The following is a 16,233-nucleotide window of genomic DNA, read 5'->3' on the forward strand; positions in this document are numbered from 1 at the left end:
ACCGCCTCTGTCGTGAAATGCAGAGCTTTTGGTGCAAGCCTGCTGGTTTGAGTTTGAGAGCTTTTTTTTGTTTTTTCTTTGAATTTTCATCACCTGTGCAGGTGGCGACTAATACTGATGTCCGGGACTGAAGCTGCGAGATTCTGGAACAGGAATGGCGAATCCAGGTGGGGTCAGCCCTGGGTGCCGTTCGTGTATGGAGATGTCTCCTGGAGCCCACGCTGCTTGGTTACAGGCCCCTTGGCAGATCTAATAGTTCTCTCCAGAAGTTACCAAACAACTCAGTGAACAGATTTTTTTTCTACTCCCAAGCAACACATTTGCAATTGAGGTCACAGCTACGGCCCCAGTTTTAGAGCTTCTCCGTGAAAATTTGCTCGTCTCTCATCTCTAGTGGTAGAGTTAGATCTAGCTGTTCCTGAGCAAGGAAATCCAAACCTGCTCCAGCCGCCGTAGTTGGGATCTGTTGCTTTGTGCTGGCTTCTGGGGCTCTCCCCTTGCCACCGGTTAGATGCAGTTCAGCTCATTCGGCAGTGGCGGCTGCTTCCAGGTGGGCTTGCTTAGGGTTCTGACCCCACCGAAGAAGTGAAACCATCTCAGTTTGGTTCTAAACTCATTTCCAAACAGGCTGGTGAAGTTCCATTAAACCACTGTTCATCCAACCTCTGGGAGTGCTTCTGCAGGCACTGGGGCTCGGGGCAGGTGAGTGCATGGGGTGCTGTGACCTCGCTTGTGGGGATGGCAGCGTGTGCTCGTTAATGAGCCTGCTCATGAGCATCAGATCTGAAACATGAAGCGACTTAAATGTGTTTCATTTCTCTCCGGTGCTGGCAGGCTCATACAGCTGCTGCGGGACTTGTCAGAGCGGTTTGTAGGGCTTCTCGTGTTCCTGCTACCAGCGAGTACCGCAAGAAGTGAGCGCAAGCTGGTGGGGCCGCTCCGAAGGAAAGGTTACATCTCTGCTTCTTGGAAGGTGAAGCACTGAAGCAGAGATTACGTTAACTAGCAGAGCCAATGCTGCAGGTAAAGCTGTGTTTCAGTTCGTGGGCTCTGTGTTTAGGACATGCTGCTCAACATCAAAACACTTGTCGTGTTAGAAAGCCCTCTGATGGCACAGTAAGGCTTTTGGTCACTTGGGGTGATATTTGATTAACACTCTACTACCTTTAGTTACTAGATTTGGGGATTTGGAACAGACTTTTCTGAATCAGAAGGCGTAACAATATATCAAAAACGAATTGCACCTAGAAAGCCTCTTGCCCAGACACTGGCTGGCCCTGAAAAGTTACTGGAGCAAAAAAAAATCCAGCACTCTTGAACAGACTTCTTAATAGTTCTTTCAACAGGTCTGAAAACAGGCATGTTGAAATAACACTTGCCACTTAAACTAGAATCATATTTCAAATAAACATTGTATCATTCATGATTTCATTCAAATATCTGCCTTGTTTGAAGAAATATGAGTTTGCTGTCTTCCCCCATCCTGCTCCCACACGTACAACAACAGCACTGTAATCAAAGGCCGTATCTTTTTTCAGGCTCCAAGAACATTCTTCTTGGCTTTTCATTCTCTGTTTTCAGAGATGTGGTGGTCCTCCTGAGCTGTCGTTTTTAGCCTGATATAAGATTGCAGATCACTTATTTGACTATAAAAACTGAAGCTGTATTTTGGTACGATATTGTCCTTGTCTTACAGTCTTTTGGGAAACTGAGAGCGTCTTATTCAAATAAAGAAATCATTACCTCAGCTCTGGACTCTGCTTTCCCTGCTACTTAGCTATGGAGAATCTTTGGATACCTTGCTGGAAAACGTGCCTTCAGTTTTTAAACTTTTTTTTTAATAAATAGAGATTGGAAAATAAAGGGTCTATTTTAATCAGGTAACTTGCAGCCTGCTCTGGATGACCTACCTGGAAGCATTCTGCTTTCTGCTATTTTTTAGCTTTCATGAGGCAATGGCATGCTCATGATGCTCAGTTTGATGAAGCTTTGAGATGTCATTCAGAGATCTCCACGCAGAAGTGGGCTGAGATGCTTCACAAAGCTTTGCTTTTCCCGTTACTCAGAAGGCTGCAGCACGCTACAGGTGGCTGGGCAGCCCGGGTAGCCAAGTGATGAGCTGCTGCTGTAACTGCTCCTGTTTTCCCAGGTCAGCACCACGAGAGCTCAGCCTCCCTCGTACCCCCATGGAGCAGCTCTGCGGATCAGAAAGACTTTCCCCAACCTTGTGCATCACGGTGCCCTGGGTGCCTTCTACCCCATGGGAAACAACAAACGTGGAAAGATCATCCAGCTCTAAGGCAGCTCAGCTTGGATTGCTGCTTATCTCTGAAATATTTGTGGAAATCTTACAATGAATTTGTCCCATTGTCATCCAAAACATCAGTCTGCCCTCATCCAGCAACAGCAAAGGTCTGACCTGAGGTGGGAGCCCCAGGCTGATAGCATGAGCTCTGTAGTCTCCAGAGACTTACTTAACACCTTTTTAAACCACTCTGTTTTATCTTGTTTAGCTTTTCAACAGGAAGCTAGTTTGGGCTTGTAAAAAAAGCATAAAAAAGCATGTGAAAAACATATTTAAGAATAATCACAATATACTCTCACTTTACAATTATCACAATCTTCACAAACTTCACTTACATCAAAAAAGAAAAAGAATTCCCTACACCAAAATAAACATAACATCATCACAACACCGACAAGGTGGACAATTTATACACACACCACCCCTCGTCCCTTCACCATGCTAACATGAAACACATTCCTTCACAATTACTGCTTTCTTAAATTCTTCACAATTATTACATTCATAACGATCATCCAGTCCATGTTTTGCCCGTTACTTCTTTCAACTATCATCCCTGTCTCAACCCTTCAGCCCTTTTCATCGTATTTTCTCCCCGTTCCTCTTTCAGGAGGGGGAGTGAGAGAGCGGTTGTGGTGGAGCTCGGCCGCCCACCCGAGTAAAACCACCACAGTGCTTTGCTGCAATCTCTTAACATGCAGCCTTTGAAGATGTGACTTTAATGACGCTGACATGTATCAGGTGGGTTTAACACAACTTCTCCAAATAGCTACAACATCAGAAAGAGATGAGGCTCTTAGCAGCCGCACTGCTTCATACTCAGCTGCTGCTGTACAAAGTCATAAATGGCCTTCTGCATTCTGAGTTAAATGGGACTTTTTTCTGTAATTAAATGAAATTCTGCTGGCAACTGAGTTTAGAAAAATTATAAGCTTTGTTCTTCAGACTAGAATCACTTAATGCTTAGACCTTGTTGTTGTTGATTTAAAGTTGAGATTTATTACAGTAACCTGATACTTGGCTTCACTGTATGTTCACTAATATACAAATCCACAAAGTTTACACTTTACTGAAAAGTCGGACTCTTGTCCCCTTTATTTGTTATGAGTAGAAGTACCTGGATCCTGGTTCCTGATGGGAAACAGGCTGCATTCTTGTGTGGATGGTTTTGTAGCTGTGACTGGGGATGTTCCCAGGGTTAATGGGTATTGGGGTATGTAACTGGTACAGTCAAATTCTCTTCTATTTTCCTGTCAAAACACTTTGGGTAGGGGAAGGAGGGGGTGGCTTTCTGCAAGCCAGCTAATTTCTAGGGAAACACTGCCCTTAAGACATTTTTCTAGAATTATCAGAACAAATTTACTCAGCTTTTCTCTCCCCTTTTTGAAGTTCTTACCGGTTTTCTATGCCTCTGACCGGAGTGGACAGCTGTGCAAGAGCTGCTGGCTGCTGGGACGTGGTTTGTGCGGCACGTGCTTGAAACCCATCACAAGCACGTGAAGGCTTTCCAGCCTTGTTGCTGGTCCCTGCTGCTAGCAGGCAGCACCACGAAATTCCTTCCAAGCCACATCTGTGTGACGCTGCTGGGGTAACGCTGTGTTGCAGGAGTCCCATGCCTCTGCTGCGAAGCCGCACTAGCCATCAGGTGGATTTAGTGCCTGCAGCACTGCGTTTTTTCCACTCGGCCCTGGCCGTTAGCACAAGCCGGCACTCATCAGGCCCCTGAGCATTTCTCTGGGTTTGGTCTCGCCCAGCCCAAGCTCGCTGCTTCTTGTGGTCCTGGGCTGCAGCCAGGTGTGGGTGGGATGAGGGGCTGAGGTGGGAGCGTGCTTTGTAGGGTGCGAGCGGTACCACCCAGGGCCAGCACAGGGACTAAACGCCCTTCAGTGCCCTCTGTGATTGGTGTGGCTGCGTTTCAGAGCATCCTGTCCTACTTATTTGTCTAACAGTGCCCGTAAAAGCACTTGCTAGCCTGTTGTGATGCGTGTGCGTAGACTGAAATTGTGGCTGGGAGGTGTTGCAGCGATGCAAAGGGCTCTGCTGTAACCCTGGGCAGCACGTATTTCTCCTCCCTGCAGTCCTGGTCCTTGGCAGAGTGATTTATTGAAGTAAAACTGCTTGAAGAATTGTTTTTCAATGATTTAGGCCAAACAAAACCTTCCTTAACCCTCTAAATTGTTTCAGTAAAACCTGTCATTGGTTCCTCAGAGTTATCTGTTGTCACCTTCAGTCTTGGTTCTGTTACTGAAGCAGATCTGCATTCCTTCATCATAAAGACGCCCTGTCTGCAGCTAATACCTTTCCTTCTATGGCAGCAGCTCTTTGGTCTCGCCTTCATACAAATGCAGTGGTTCTGGTTAACACCCAGTTAATGCCTCGTGGCAGCAGCTGAAGGAAATGCCTCCAGCTGCTGCTTATATTTAAATATTTGCACTATTGTTTTCCCGCTAGACTGGCTGAACAGCAAAATATTGAGTTCAGTGCACTCTCACTGCTTGATGTTTTTATCATTTAAGGCTTGAGACAACTTGTAAATGCTTAAAATAGCATGAAAATCCCTGTGCTGGCACAGGCTCCCAGCCTTACGGGAAGACTGTCTGCTCTTATCCTGATGTAAAGCTTTCATATGTTCCACAGAACAAGTACGGTAAAGTAAAAGGTTAAATAACCTATACGACAAGTTATTGTTTAAAAATAAACCCCTACCTTGAGTGACAAAATAACGAGTTGATTAAAAAACGAGTAATCAGTTCTCCATCAAGTGAGGACCATGGCTTCAATGAGCTACTCTAATTGCATCGATTTCAACAACTTCCTCAGAAGTTGTTAAATGAAGCTTTGTAATACAAACAACAAACAGCTAAGCTCTTGCAGGGGTCTGTACATTTGGAATGTAATACGTACCGAGTTGAGAAAGTTATTTTAAGGCAGTGAGGAGAAGGGCTTGGAGAGCAGCGGGTGCTGCCTGCGAGCGCAGCCCAGCACCGGCAGCAGCTCATGCTGATGTGGGCACAGGCCCGTGCGGGCCCAGCGCGCTGCCGGCTCCCTTCTCACAGACGAGCTGAGGCTGCTCCTCGTCTCACAGCTCTGGTTTTCCAGATGCGCGTGCTTCAGGCTGTGCACTCGCTGGAGCTCAGCTAATGCCAGTCTGCCGTGCGGTGTCTTCGTGTGGAGAACCAAAGCTGGAAGGGTTTTGACTGCTGTGCTCGGGAGCTCAGTTCTGCTTGCTCCCTGAAGGTCTCTCAACTTTGCTAACACCGAAGGAAGCATTTCTGTGGAAAGAAGTGACAATTCTAGCCTCTGTGTTGTAACAGTTTGCCTGTTTCTGCCCTTTTTGTGCCGCGACATTAGAGCGTACAGCTCTGCACAGGCTCCTCTGGTGTCCGCAGCCCCTCCTGGCCTGGAGGACAGATGACAGACAATGTGTGCTCTTCTGGCTCCTGGAAGCAACAGAGCTGCAGCAGGAGGTGCCCGCTTCCCCCAGCACGTGGGGGCCGTGCCCCAGCTCCCTCGGGAGTACCAGGCCCTGTAAGGAGCCTCTGAGCAGCAGTCAAAGTTGTGCCTAGGCACCGCCTGGAGGCAGGGCCACCTGGAGAAGAATGAATGGGATAAAGCTATTTACCAGGGCCAGGTACAAATCCCTTACCGTAGGCACGCAGCCATTGCGAAGCGATTTCTATCTGATACTAATCGGATAATCTGGTAATTAATGAACACTCCCTTGAAATGGGCCAGATGCTTGCTGCCTTGCTCTCCTACTCCAGCTGCCAGAGAAAGAAAAATGCATCTTGCCTATATTTAATATCTGGGTTAGCATTTCTAACAGGAACCTGTCTTGGTTTGGCTCTTAGTGAGAGCTGTAACCTCTGCGTTGTCACCTCTCTCGTACTCTAGTGATGTTTTCTCTCTGTTCATCCTTACCAATGGGCATCCTGAAGTCTCTTGTGGGGCAGACACTTCACTGGGCCCATGTCTGATCCAAAGAAATGCTCCAGCTCTCCAGTTCTTGCAGCATTTTAGAAACTCCTGTGACTTTGAATTTTTTTTTTGTTTCCTCCTCTAGCCATATCCTATCAGCTGGCTGCCTGGAGACTTCCATCCATAAGAGGACTGTATTTTTTCCCCAGGACTAGTAGATATGATAATTTGAGATACTCTTTAAGCCACATAGTCAGCAGCCCCACCTGAATCGTAATTTCTTGCTGTGCCATTTTGTGGGCACATCCTTGTGCAGTTTTAATGGTTGGTGCTGTACAGAAATACTTGTAGCTTCATGGCTGAAGGAGCAATCTGAAAATGTGGAGGGTGTTCCTGAAGGAGGTACAAGTCTGTGAAAGTATTCTTCAAATGCACGAGCCTTGCTTTGAGCTTAATACTTGAAGCCCCTCTCTAATTCATACTGTGTGCAGCTTCTGGGGTGTCGGGGTAGATGCTGTGAGGTGTCCACAGCCCTGCTTTGGCCAGCAAGAGCCAGAAGGACCCCTGGCACCTCTGCTGCCTTTGGCTTTTTTGTCTTCCAGTACTCTGAGTGCAAATAGATGCTTAAATAAAGCTAAATTGAAAGTAACGTGGATATGGGGACAAATCAGTGGCTGTAAATTTGAAAACACTAACTGATTATTTTTTTAAATCAGCAATTACAAGTGCAGCAAAGACTCCCAAGAGTCTCAACGTGTATGTCCCGACAGAGGGACAGGCCACTTCTGTCTCGCCATATGGAGCACGTTAACAGATAACTGCTACCTTGCCACAGTGCCCTGTTTGCTGGAGATAACGTATAGCATGCTCCAGTCAAACCTGACAGCCCTTTTCCAGCAGGTTCGGAGAGCGGTGAGATGCTGTACAGAAGCACGACTCTTCCCCCCAGGTGAAGTGCTTAATCTCTGGTTGTTTGTAGGTGGAAACAGTGAAACAGAAAGATAAATAGCCCTGTGCCTTTCAGCGAGCTCTGAGAAGAAAAGGAGGGCGTGGTGCCCTGTCTGTTGCTTCTCCTGATTTTTGCAGGGGGAACAGCAGCTGTGGTGGCAATGTGAGGGGTGACCAGAGCACGGCTCGGGTCCTACCTGGGCTGTCCCTGGGCTGCATGGCAAAGCACGCCTGCAGTCCCTGCCTTGCTCTCATTTTTCTCAGACTGACCATTGCTGTACAGGATGAGGAGTCACAAACCGAACTGTGGCTGGGACTCCAGCTGATTTGAATATACTCACTCAGGGGTTTCATGTGCAGCAGTGTAATACACACCACAAATTATTTAAATGCTCGTTTTCATCTTTTTCTCAGGGTCCTTTGAATCGTGCGTGGTGATGGGGGCACAGAGGCAGATCACCCCAGCTTGCCAGTGGCTAGCAGCATGTCTCATGGTCAAGGTGCCTTGTTACCTGCTTGGCAGAACGTAAGTGTTACCTGAGGGGGAAAGGCTGCCATGATAAGGGACAAGGGACTCCAGCTGGCCCCAGCTGAGCCGGGGGTCGTCGCTGTCCTGAGATCTGAACCCGGAGCACTGCAAACCAAAGGAAGTGTCTTTGCTTTCCAGAAGCAGGAGATTAAACAGCAAGATGAAAGCCTAATGCCTAACGTGGCACGGTCCTGTCAACCCGTCGGCAGCTGGGAAAAAACACCACCTCCAAAGATATGATTTACCTGGGCTTTCGACTGATGGCTTCTGCAGCAGCAGCATACAACGGAACCCGTCTGTCCCCTCCTGCTGTGGGGATTCTCAGTGTCTTTGTTTTCTTCCTTTGATGTGCTGCATGCATGGGAGATCTGCTGGGTTAAAAGAGGCAGCCTCAGTGCTGAAATCCTCCAAGAGCTCGTTAGCCTTCTGCAGAAACGGAGCGAGTAACTCGGGCAGGGAAATGCTGCGACCTTCTGGCCCCTTTCCTGGGGTCGGGTCCTGCAAGAGGAAGGAAGGAGAGGCTGAGGCTGGTATTCCTGGAAGCCCAGTTTCATTAAGAGGGATTTTTTTTATTTTTTCGTTTTTTTATTTTTTACCGAACCCAGGTACGCTTTGCACCTGGTTCCTTATGTAATTAATCCTAAAATCTTGGTTGAACTCTCTTCTCGAGGAGGAAAGCAGTGATGTCTGTGTTGCTGTCTGGGACAGAGGAACAGGACTGCGGTAAGAGGGGTGCAGGCTCTCCCACCACCACGCTATTTGCTAATGGTATGGGCTACAGATGGGGGGTTTGCTCTGTGAGCCTGAATATTGACCAGGGATATCTGACCGGGTTAGAAACCCCCTCTGGGAGGGAGACCGCTCCCTTGACATGCTCTGTTGTGGGAAACGACCGCCTTAGCTGTTACACGCAGGCCAGGGATGGAAAATCTCTTACCACGACATTCAGTGTTCGAGAGAGCTGAATTTTGCAGGCAAGGAAGAATTAAACATCCCAATTCCTTGAAACTGCCACCCTGCTCAGATCCTGATGCTCGGTGCTGCTCAGCCCCCTCCCCGCTGGCGGGGGCACCCGAGGCCCCCGTTGTGCCCGTGTCTCGCCCTGCTGCGAGTGCCCCCAGGCCACTTCTGGGAACACAAGGGCGTGCACAGATCTCCGGGTTCAAAACCTCTCTACAGCTACAAAGCACTGAGTTCTGTCAGTGTTATGTGACACCTCATAGCAGTTTATAGTACATTGTGAAAAAATAAAGATGTTTGTTGGTAATGAACAATATCTGACAAGTTTGAAAATCTGCTTGGATGGCCTCAGCTCAGAAGAGCTCCATTGGGAACAGATTCTTTTGGCATGAAGAAAGGGGAAAGGGTGAGAAAATCCCATTTCAAGCATATCTCTAAACAAAACCCAGAAGACTTTAACTGCATTAAGGGCTTCTAAGTCAGAAATAAGTTGGGAAGAAGAAATACTGCTTAAACCAGACACTGAAATGGGCTTACTGAAAATACACTAATGATCGAAATTAGTACAAGCTGGGAAATTTGTTATTTTTAAGATCCAGGATTTGAGATCGAGGATGTACTTGCTTGCTTGGAATACAGGGGACTGTCAGCAATATTCAGCTCCTCTCTTCTGTTGGAAACTTTTTGTCAGAAGCTGGGCTGCTCTTTCTGAGATTTTCATTTTGAGGTCTGAAATACTAGTCTAAATCATAAAACTCAACAAGCAGGAACCTAAGAGATTTGTCAGCGATTCTGCAGTACTGGTTCAAACACACGTGCAGAAATGAATCCCACGTGGACCACGGCCTCCCTGCTCCCTGAGAGCATCCCCAGGATGGCAGCCACTGCCCTGGGGGCAGCTCTCTGCTGATGGGAGGGCACAGAGGTGCTGAGGCCCTGCTCAGCTGCAGGAGGGACACGGAGGGTCTCTGGGACCCTTGTGGCAGATGGGTGGCCAGGTGGGATGTTCTCACCTGGCTTTGAGGCTTCTCCAGGCAGCAAAATGGCATCAGCTGGCTGGAGGGAGCGGGGGCTGGTCTGGCTGCAGGTGCAGGTGCTGGCGGTGCAGGCACCGGACGTTTCTTGTCTGGCTCTGACAGCATGCCTTGAGTGCTGCAAGAGGCTGCTGGCTGAACGATAAGCTGCTTATCTTCAACCTGTGTATTTTTTATTCGACAGTGAATAAATACTCTTCAGTGCTGGCTAATAAAGCTGTCTCTTTGGGAAAAAAAAAAATCACTCGAGTTTAACCTTCACCGTTACGTCATTAATTATCTTTTTTAACAGTATGCACATGCTCACACACCCCTGAAAATATTTGAGAGATAATGCGAACCAGCAGTATCACAATACATCATTACCAGCTGCAGCCAGCTCAAGCTTAAAAAATCACCCACCCACAGTCTCGCTTGGACACAGATGAAATCCAGATGCACAAATGCTCAAGCTCTCCACGAGGGAAATGCTAAATGGTACGTGAGAATAGCTGTGTGTTGGCCTTTAGTACCACGGCCATGTTCAGATTATTTTTGCAGTGGCTGTAATGACTAGTTCTTGGCTTTCTGTTGTTCAAATCTGATATTTTAACATTCTGGAAAATGTAAAAAGGCCAAAATTTCCTAACTGCGTCTGCTGACAAAGGATGTTTGCTTCATCTCGAGATGGTCCGGTGCTTCCAGAAAAGTTTCAGCCCTTGCAGCAGTCCCAAGACAGAGATGTGAATGTGAGCAGCTTCTAGGAAAGTGGAACAACTTTGCTTTTTCCTGGCTGTAGCTTTATTTTTAGCATGCGTTCTGTTTTAGCCTAGGGTCACATCTGAGATAACAGGAAGCGCTTTAGTTCCTTTATGTGAATAGCCTCACTGTTCATTCTTCATTTTTTCATTTTATTGAACACGTTTTCTTTACATCACCATGAAATTGCAGGTGACTGCAACACCCAATTGTTTTTGTGGAGCCACTTTCTTATAGGTGACTTCCATCTGTGTTTCCTCTCTGCCCCAGCCCCAAACTTCCTCTCCCTTAGCCTCTGTGGTCTCCTATTCTCTGAGCCCTATCCAAATTTCGTTAGGGAAAGAAAAGTACAGCATCCCCCTTGATAGGCCCAATTTACTTCTGGACAGGACACAAAGCAACTAACAATTCTTCCTGCTGAGCAGTATCTGGGAGCACGCTGGCAATGAGTGTTTAGTTTGTGTGGTTATAACTGCTGCAGGATTCCTTGTGCAAACTGCTGCTTTTGCAGGCTGCAGGAACCGGTCGATGTGAGCTTGAGGTCACTCCCAGAGCGAGGTGGAAGCGTTAATCCAAGGGTTCAGTTTGTAAGAATCAAGGCAGGAAAACACCTGGGAAGATTTGCCAGGCAGGTGCTTGTGCCTCCCAGCCAGGAAGTGTTGCTGCTCTGTGCTTTCACGTGGTTCATTATCCAGGGAAGCAGTGCTCCGGGGAAGAGGCCGTCACGGCGTGGCCCCGGCTTTGTGCAGGAGATGGAAGCTGCAAAGTGCAGGGCTGCAAGGCAGCAGGAACAGCCCCGGTTCACAGCTTCCAAGTGGTGGCTGTGCCCGTCATCAGCTGTGTCTCCAGTCCTCAGGTTCCCATCTGCTGAGGGACGTTAATTACGTTATCTCAATCAGTTGTCTCACCAACAAATACCATCGCAGCTTATTCCTCTAGGACGCCAGACCCAAACCTGCTGTCAGACAGAGAAATGGGGAGGTGTAAAGCACACGTGTAACACCAGCAATCGCTTGTAGGCAAGTTGTGTTCTTTCCCCATTAATTTATTTTCTTGTTCAGGTTGGATTTTGCCAAGGAGCTCCGTTGGTACTGAGCTATGCGCCAGGTGTTTGCGTCTGTTACAAAGCTGCTTCAGTCTCCCTGCCCAGATGGGGAGCAAACCTAAATAGGCCCCTGCTTGTGTGGGAATATTTCTGTGAGCACCATTGCAAGGCACATACCTGACAGAGCAGGTGACAGAGGTTTTCATGCCCCCCCCCCCCCCCCCCCCCCCCCCCCCCCACTGCTTCCCAGCCCCGTGTTGGTGCCCGGCAGTGTCAGCCCTGGTCTGGAGTTAGTCCTGAAGGCAGAGAGCAGGGCACCCTGCAGGGGGGAGCTGGCAGGGAGCTGTGGTTTCTGGGAAGATGGGTTTCCCATGTCTTGCTGCTTCGGATCCAGCCTGTGCTTGTGTAAACAAAATAAGGCTGCAATGCCCCAGCATTAACCAATCTCCCCCTTTATAGAGGCAGCAAGTGCATCAGTGAGTGGGTAACGCAGGACAGCCTGGAGACCTCTTTCTTTGAACAAGCTCTACAAAAAAACTTCCTTCAGGTTAATCCCATGCCACAGGAGAAGCATCCAACTCCACTTCTAGACCAGGCTGCTCCGTGAAAATAATTACGAAAAAAAAAAAAAAAGACATCCCAAATAAAATAAGCAACTGCATGCTAGTTAAGGAGATGGCAGGCACGCGCCCGAGCACGCAGAGCTCCGAGAGGACACGGTGGTGAGGAAGCTGTTACCCACTCATTGGGGAATGCAGAGTTACAGCCTTGTCTGAAATCCTGTCCCTGCTCCAGGAGATGCTGCGTAGCCTCACTCTGTGTTTACTGCCCTGCGTGGCAGGGAACTGGCTGTTTATAAGGCACGGGGGTGGAGCTGCGGAGCCATGAAGTGCTCCGGGGTGGGTGCCACAGCCCCCCAGTGCAGCCAGCCCGGGGTGGCAGGGGGTGCTTGTCCCCCTCCCCACAGGAGGGACGTTCATCACGTTAACTGCAGGCTTCTCCTGCATGGAAACGTTTCCAGGCCAGCTGAAGAGGCAAAAGCCAGGAGAACGGCTGGGCTTCAGTCCTAACCCGCTGCAATTTCTTCTCCAGTCTGCTGATCTGTGCAGGTTGGAGCCCCCCGGGCATGGCGGAGCCGGGGAGGCACCGCCTGCGGCGGGCCCTCAGCGACCACGCCAGGGACTCCACCAGCAGAGCGTGGGACGTCTTCTGGAGGAGCACCAGAGAAAAACGCCTCGCAGGTCAGTCCGAAGGGGTTTGAATCCTGTGCTGGTGGAACGAAGCATCTGGGCTGTGGTCTTCATAGAATCATAGGAATTTCCTTTTCTGTAGGAATGGGAATAGGTCTGCTTTTTTGGCAAGGGTGCTCCTCTTAAATGCTGCTACCTTGAGTGTTGTGCTGGTGTGTTGCATCAGAGTGTTTGCCTTTGCCTGTCATTTTTTTGCGTGGGAACAAGGAGGAGTTTTGGACTGATGGTTTGTACACAGAGCTGCAAATGTTCACGTCTATCTAGAATTTGATTTCTAGCTTTCAGTATTTAAGTTAGTGCTTTGGCTGAAGTTTTGTAGACTTTTAAAATATAAAGGTGTCCGTACCCTACAGCAAATTCAGACTGTTATATCGCGAGTGTAACTGCTTGGCAGTGATCTGTGCAGTGACACTCATTTGGAGCAGTCCCAGCCCCATACGTGACACTTGGCATGTCCGTATGTCGGGCATGTGTGCAACAAGAGAAGCTTCGCAGTGCCCTGCAGCCTCTTCTCAAGGTGCACGAGTAATTATTGAAGCCGTATGACCATGAACAGTTGCAAAGAGAAGCCTAGAAGGAAGCCTGAGTAAAGGAAGGAATATTCTCTGAGATAGCAACTTTTGGATAATGATACGTAAAAAGCTCAGGAGAACAGAGCAGTAATTCACATTCTGAGAAATTAGTCGTCAGCGTGCAGACAAACACTCTGCTAGCCCGTTGCTTGGGGAGGGAAGTGTGAGAGTTGTGGGGCAGGACGAAGTCAGTGCATGCTAAACAAAACCTCTGTAGGGAACAGCTGTGTTGCTGGAAGCCCATGTTGCTCTGGGGACTTTAAACCCGGTAATTGTGGCAAAAATACATATGCTCTTGGGAGCAATGAAGAACATGTGGTGGGTGAATGCATGAAGCTTCTTGCAGAATTTTGCTTTCAGATGTGGCAGAGTTTCAGAGCGAAGTCAGTTCAGAAGTTCTGGAGAAACCCAGATACAATGGAGCAAAACCTTTCTAGAGCATCTCTGGGTGTGAGGAGTACTGTTGTGTCCTGCAAGCCGTTATTGCAGGCAGCCCAGCGTTGGAAGGCAATGCTTAGGTTATCTTTAAGTTGAACTCTGCAGCTTTTAGTGGCAATTTGTAGCTGTAAGAGCAATACCAGGTTAACAAAGGACAACTGCAGGATGCAGGAGGGCCCAAGGATGGGCGTGAAGGCAGAGCAAAGCTGTGACCAGGCTCGTTCTGCTGATGTTCCCTAAGGAGTATTAGTGGATTTATTACAACCAAGAGGCTAAACCAAAGCTTGGGGCAAGCCAACCCCTTTTTGAGAAAGGTCATCTTTCAACTGTAGGTCTGCACTTAGCCACCATTCTGTCTGCTTGCACAAAACCCGCAGCTGCTCTGATCGCACCACGAAGAGCTAGATCAAGGCCTAACCTTTGTGATTCCAACGTGCATGGACTTTGCACCCTGTGATGCCCGCTAGGGCTGGCTGTGTGCCTCACAGGGCAGGTGTTAGCTGCGTGCACAGCAGGAGCAGCGCTGTGGGCGGCGGCTCGGCCCGGGTACGTGCAGCCATGCTCCATCAGCTGCTGGGAAGAGGGCACATCCTAGCAGGAATGGGCAGGCGGGATGGGTGCCAGGGATTGCTTTGCAGGAAGCCTTCTGATGCACCGCCTCGTAAAATCATATGGAAACAGGTGACCCTAAAAAAACATAATGTTTTCTTTGGCTGGAACTGAGAACTTGACCTTGACAGGCACAAGTGATGGGGCAAGCAGAGCCCTGGGCATCCCCAGCCATTCCCGGGGGCAGCAGCTTGCTGGGGCCTCCTCAGCATGGTGCGACAGGGGGGTGGCAGGGTGAGACCTGGCCTGTGGGGATGTGCCAGTGCAGCTGGGCAGCTGGTGATCACTCACAGCCATTTCCTTGGTCTGTGACAGCTCGTGACTGATCCCCAGCTTCATGTTTCCCTTCTCGTGTGACACAACACGGGGCATTTGCAGTGAGGGCTTCTTGGCTGCCAAAGCTGTCTCTGTCCTTTCTGAGTCCCAGCCCCTCTGAGTTCCTCCATCCCTCAGAGCACGGCTGCTGCCACGAGTCCCACTTGTGACGTTGCCCTCGAGTTGCCTCTGCTGGGAGACGGCCGGCAGGAACTGCTCATCTGCCACCAGCAGATGGTCTTGGTTTCACCCAGGGGGTTTGGGCCTGAACCATGGCTTGTGGAACTAACATGAGTCTTGTTCTGAGCTGGAGGGGTACAGCTCATGGTTTGAGCTGGATTTCTTTTGCCTCAAAGCCCCTTCTGAGACACATTCCCCCTGCCTGTACATATCGGCCCCTGCTGGGCTTGTATCTGAGTGCTCAGCTCTGTGCCGGGTCTGCTTTGGGAGGAACCATCCATCTTGTGTTGGCTCCTGACCTGGGTGACCTTCCAGAACTGAGTTGCACCCAAGTTGTGCTGGGCTGTAAGAAGACAGCATGGACATATTTTTGCTAAATATAAGGGGCAGAGGCACAGATAGTACTTATTACTCTGCACCACACGTAAGGACTCCAGTACAGCTGCTTCTCCTCTTACCCTGGGCACCGTGAAGAAGAGCAAGCCATGGCCTGAGGGGGCCTGGCTGCAGACTGGAGCAGGTCTGGTGTGTACATGGCTGGAAAGCCTGAAGACACCTTCATTAGCTTTAGGGAGAAAGACAGGGTCAGGCTGGGAGGCTGCAGGCAGCAGGGAAGTGTGCTGAACACCAGCTACTGCTCTGCCATGCAACAGAGCAGGTGTCATGGGGCTGAAGCGGCATTTGGGGAAGAAACTATAACGTTGTCCACACCAGAACCTGCTGTCTGGAACTTTTTAGTCACCAAACCCTAAGTGTAGTGAGAAAAGCAGATAGCATTGACTAGTGTTCCTATATGAGCTTTGGTATGTTGGTACCAATGCAGGCCAGGAGGCACCTACCTGATGTCCTCTCCCAGCTCTGGTGCCATCTTGATTCCCCTTCCTCCCCCAGCGCCAGCACCTCCCCAGGCACACTGTTGTGACATTGCTGCCCAGGCACTGGCGGCTTCTCCCCTGGCTGTGGCCACTCATGCTAGCACTGCTGGCCGCGAGCTGCACCAAAATTTACTGCTCTGTCTCTGTAAACAGGCTAAAAATATCCCACTGCTGTTCCTGTGAGGGCCCAGAGCTCAGAGAGGCTGGGAAGGAGCCCGGGGTCAGGCAGCCTCTGGGGACGAGGCGCAGGCAGGGTGCATGGGGACGGTCCCCCCCTGGGCTCTGTGGGGACGGGTGGGAAGAGTCCCAGGGCTTCGGCCCAGCCAGATGCTAGCTCATGCTGTGTTCTGGCCAACCGGGCCAGCATTTGGGGGCACAGCTCAGGACGTTGAGTGTGGGCACGGCCTAGCAGCGTGCACTGTGCCCATGCCTCCCAGCCTACCCTGACACCACGAGAAAAAGCTGAGGATTTGGGTTTTAAAACAACTCTTTGGGTACTTCTGAGCTAGCAGAAATG

General features: G+C 49.5%; 1 protein-coding gene across 3 annotated transcripts in view; it reads left to right on the forward strand.

Annotated features, from left to right (window-relative positions):
- The first annotated feature begins 10,111 nt into the window (after positions 1-10,111).
- LOC106034392 (rho GTPase-activating protein 7-like) overlaps positions 10,112-16,233 on the forward strand; it is a 51,810-nt gene continuing 45,688 nt past the window's right edge. The window contains exons 1-2 of one of the 3 annotated variants that reach the window (XM_048064832.2): positions 10,112-10,171; positions 12,570-12,718. In XM_048064832.2, the coding sequence (XP_047920789.2) occupies positions 10,119-10,171; positions 12,570-12,718 (202 nt within the window). In that variant the 5' untranslated portion in view covers positions 10,112-10,118. Of the gene's footprint in view, positions 10,172-12,207; positions 12,719-16,233 lie in introns of those variants that run through there. The other 2 variants (XM_048064822.2, XM_066977129.1) reach the window with 2 other exon arrangements.

This window comes from Anser cygnoides, chromosome 14 (genome assembly GCF_040182565.1).
Source record: "Anser cygnoides isolate HZ-2024a breed goose chromosome 14, Taihu_goose_T2T_genome, whole genome shotgun sequence".
NCBI lineage: Eukaryota > Metazoa > Chordata > Aves > Anseriformes > Anatidae > Anser > Anser cygnoides.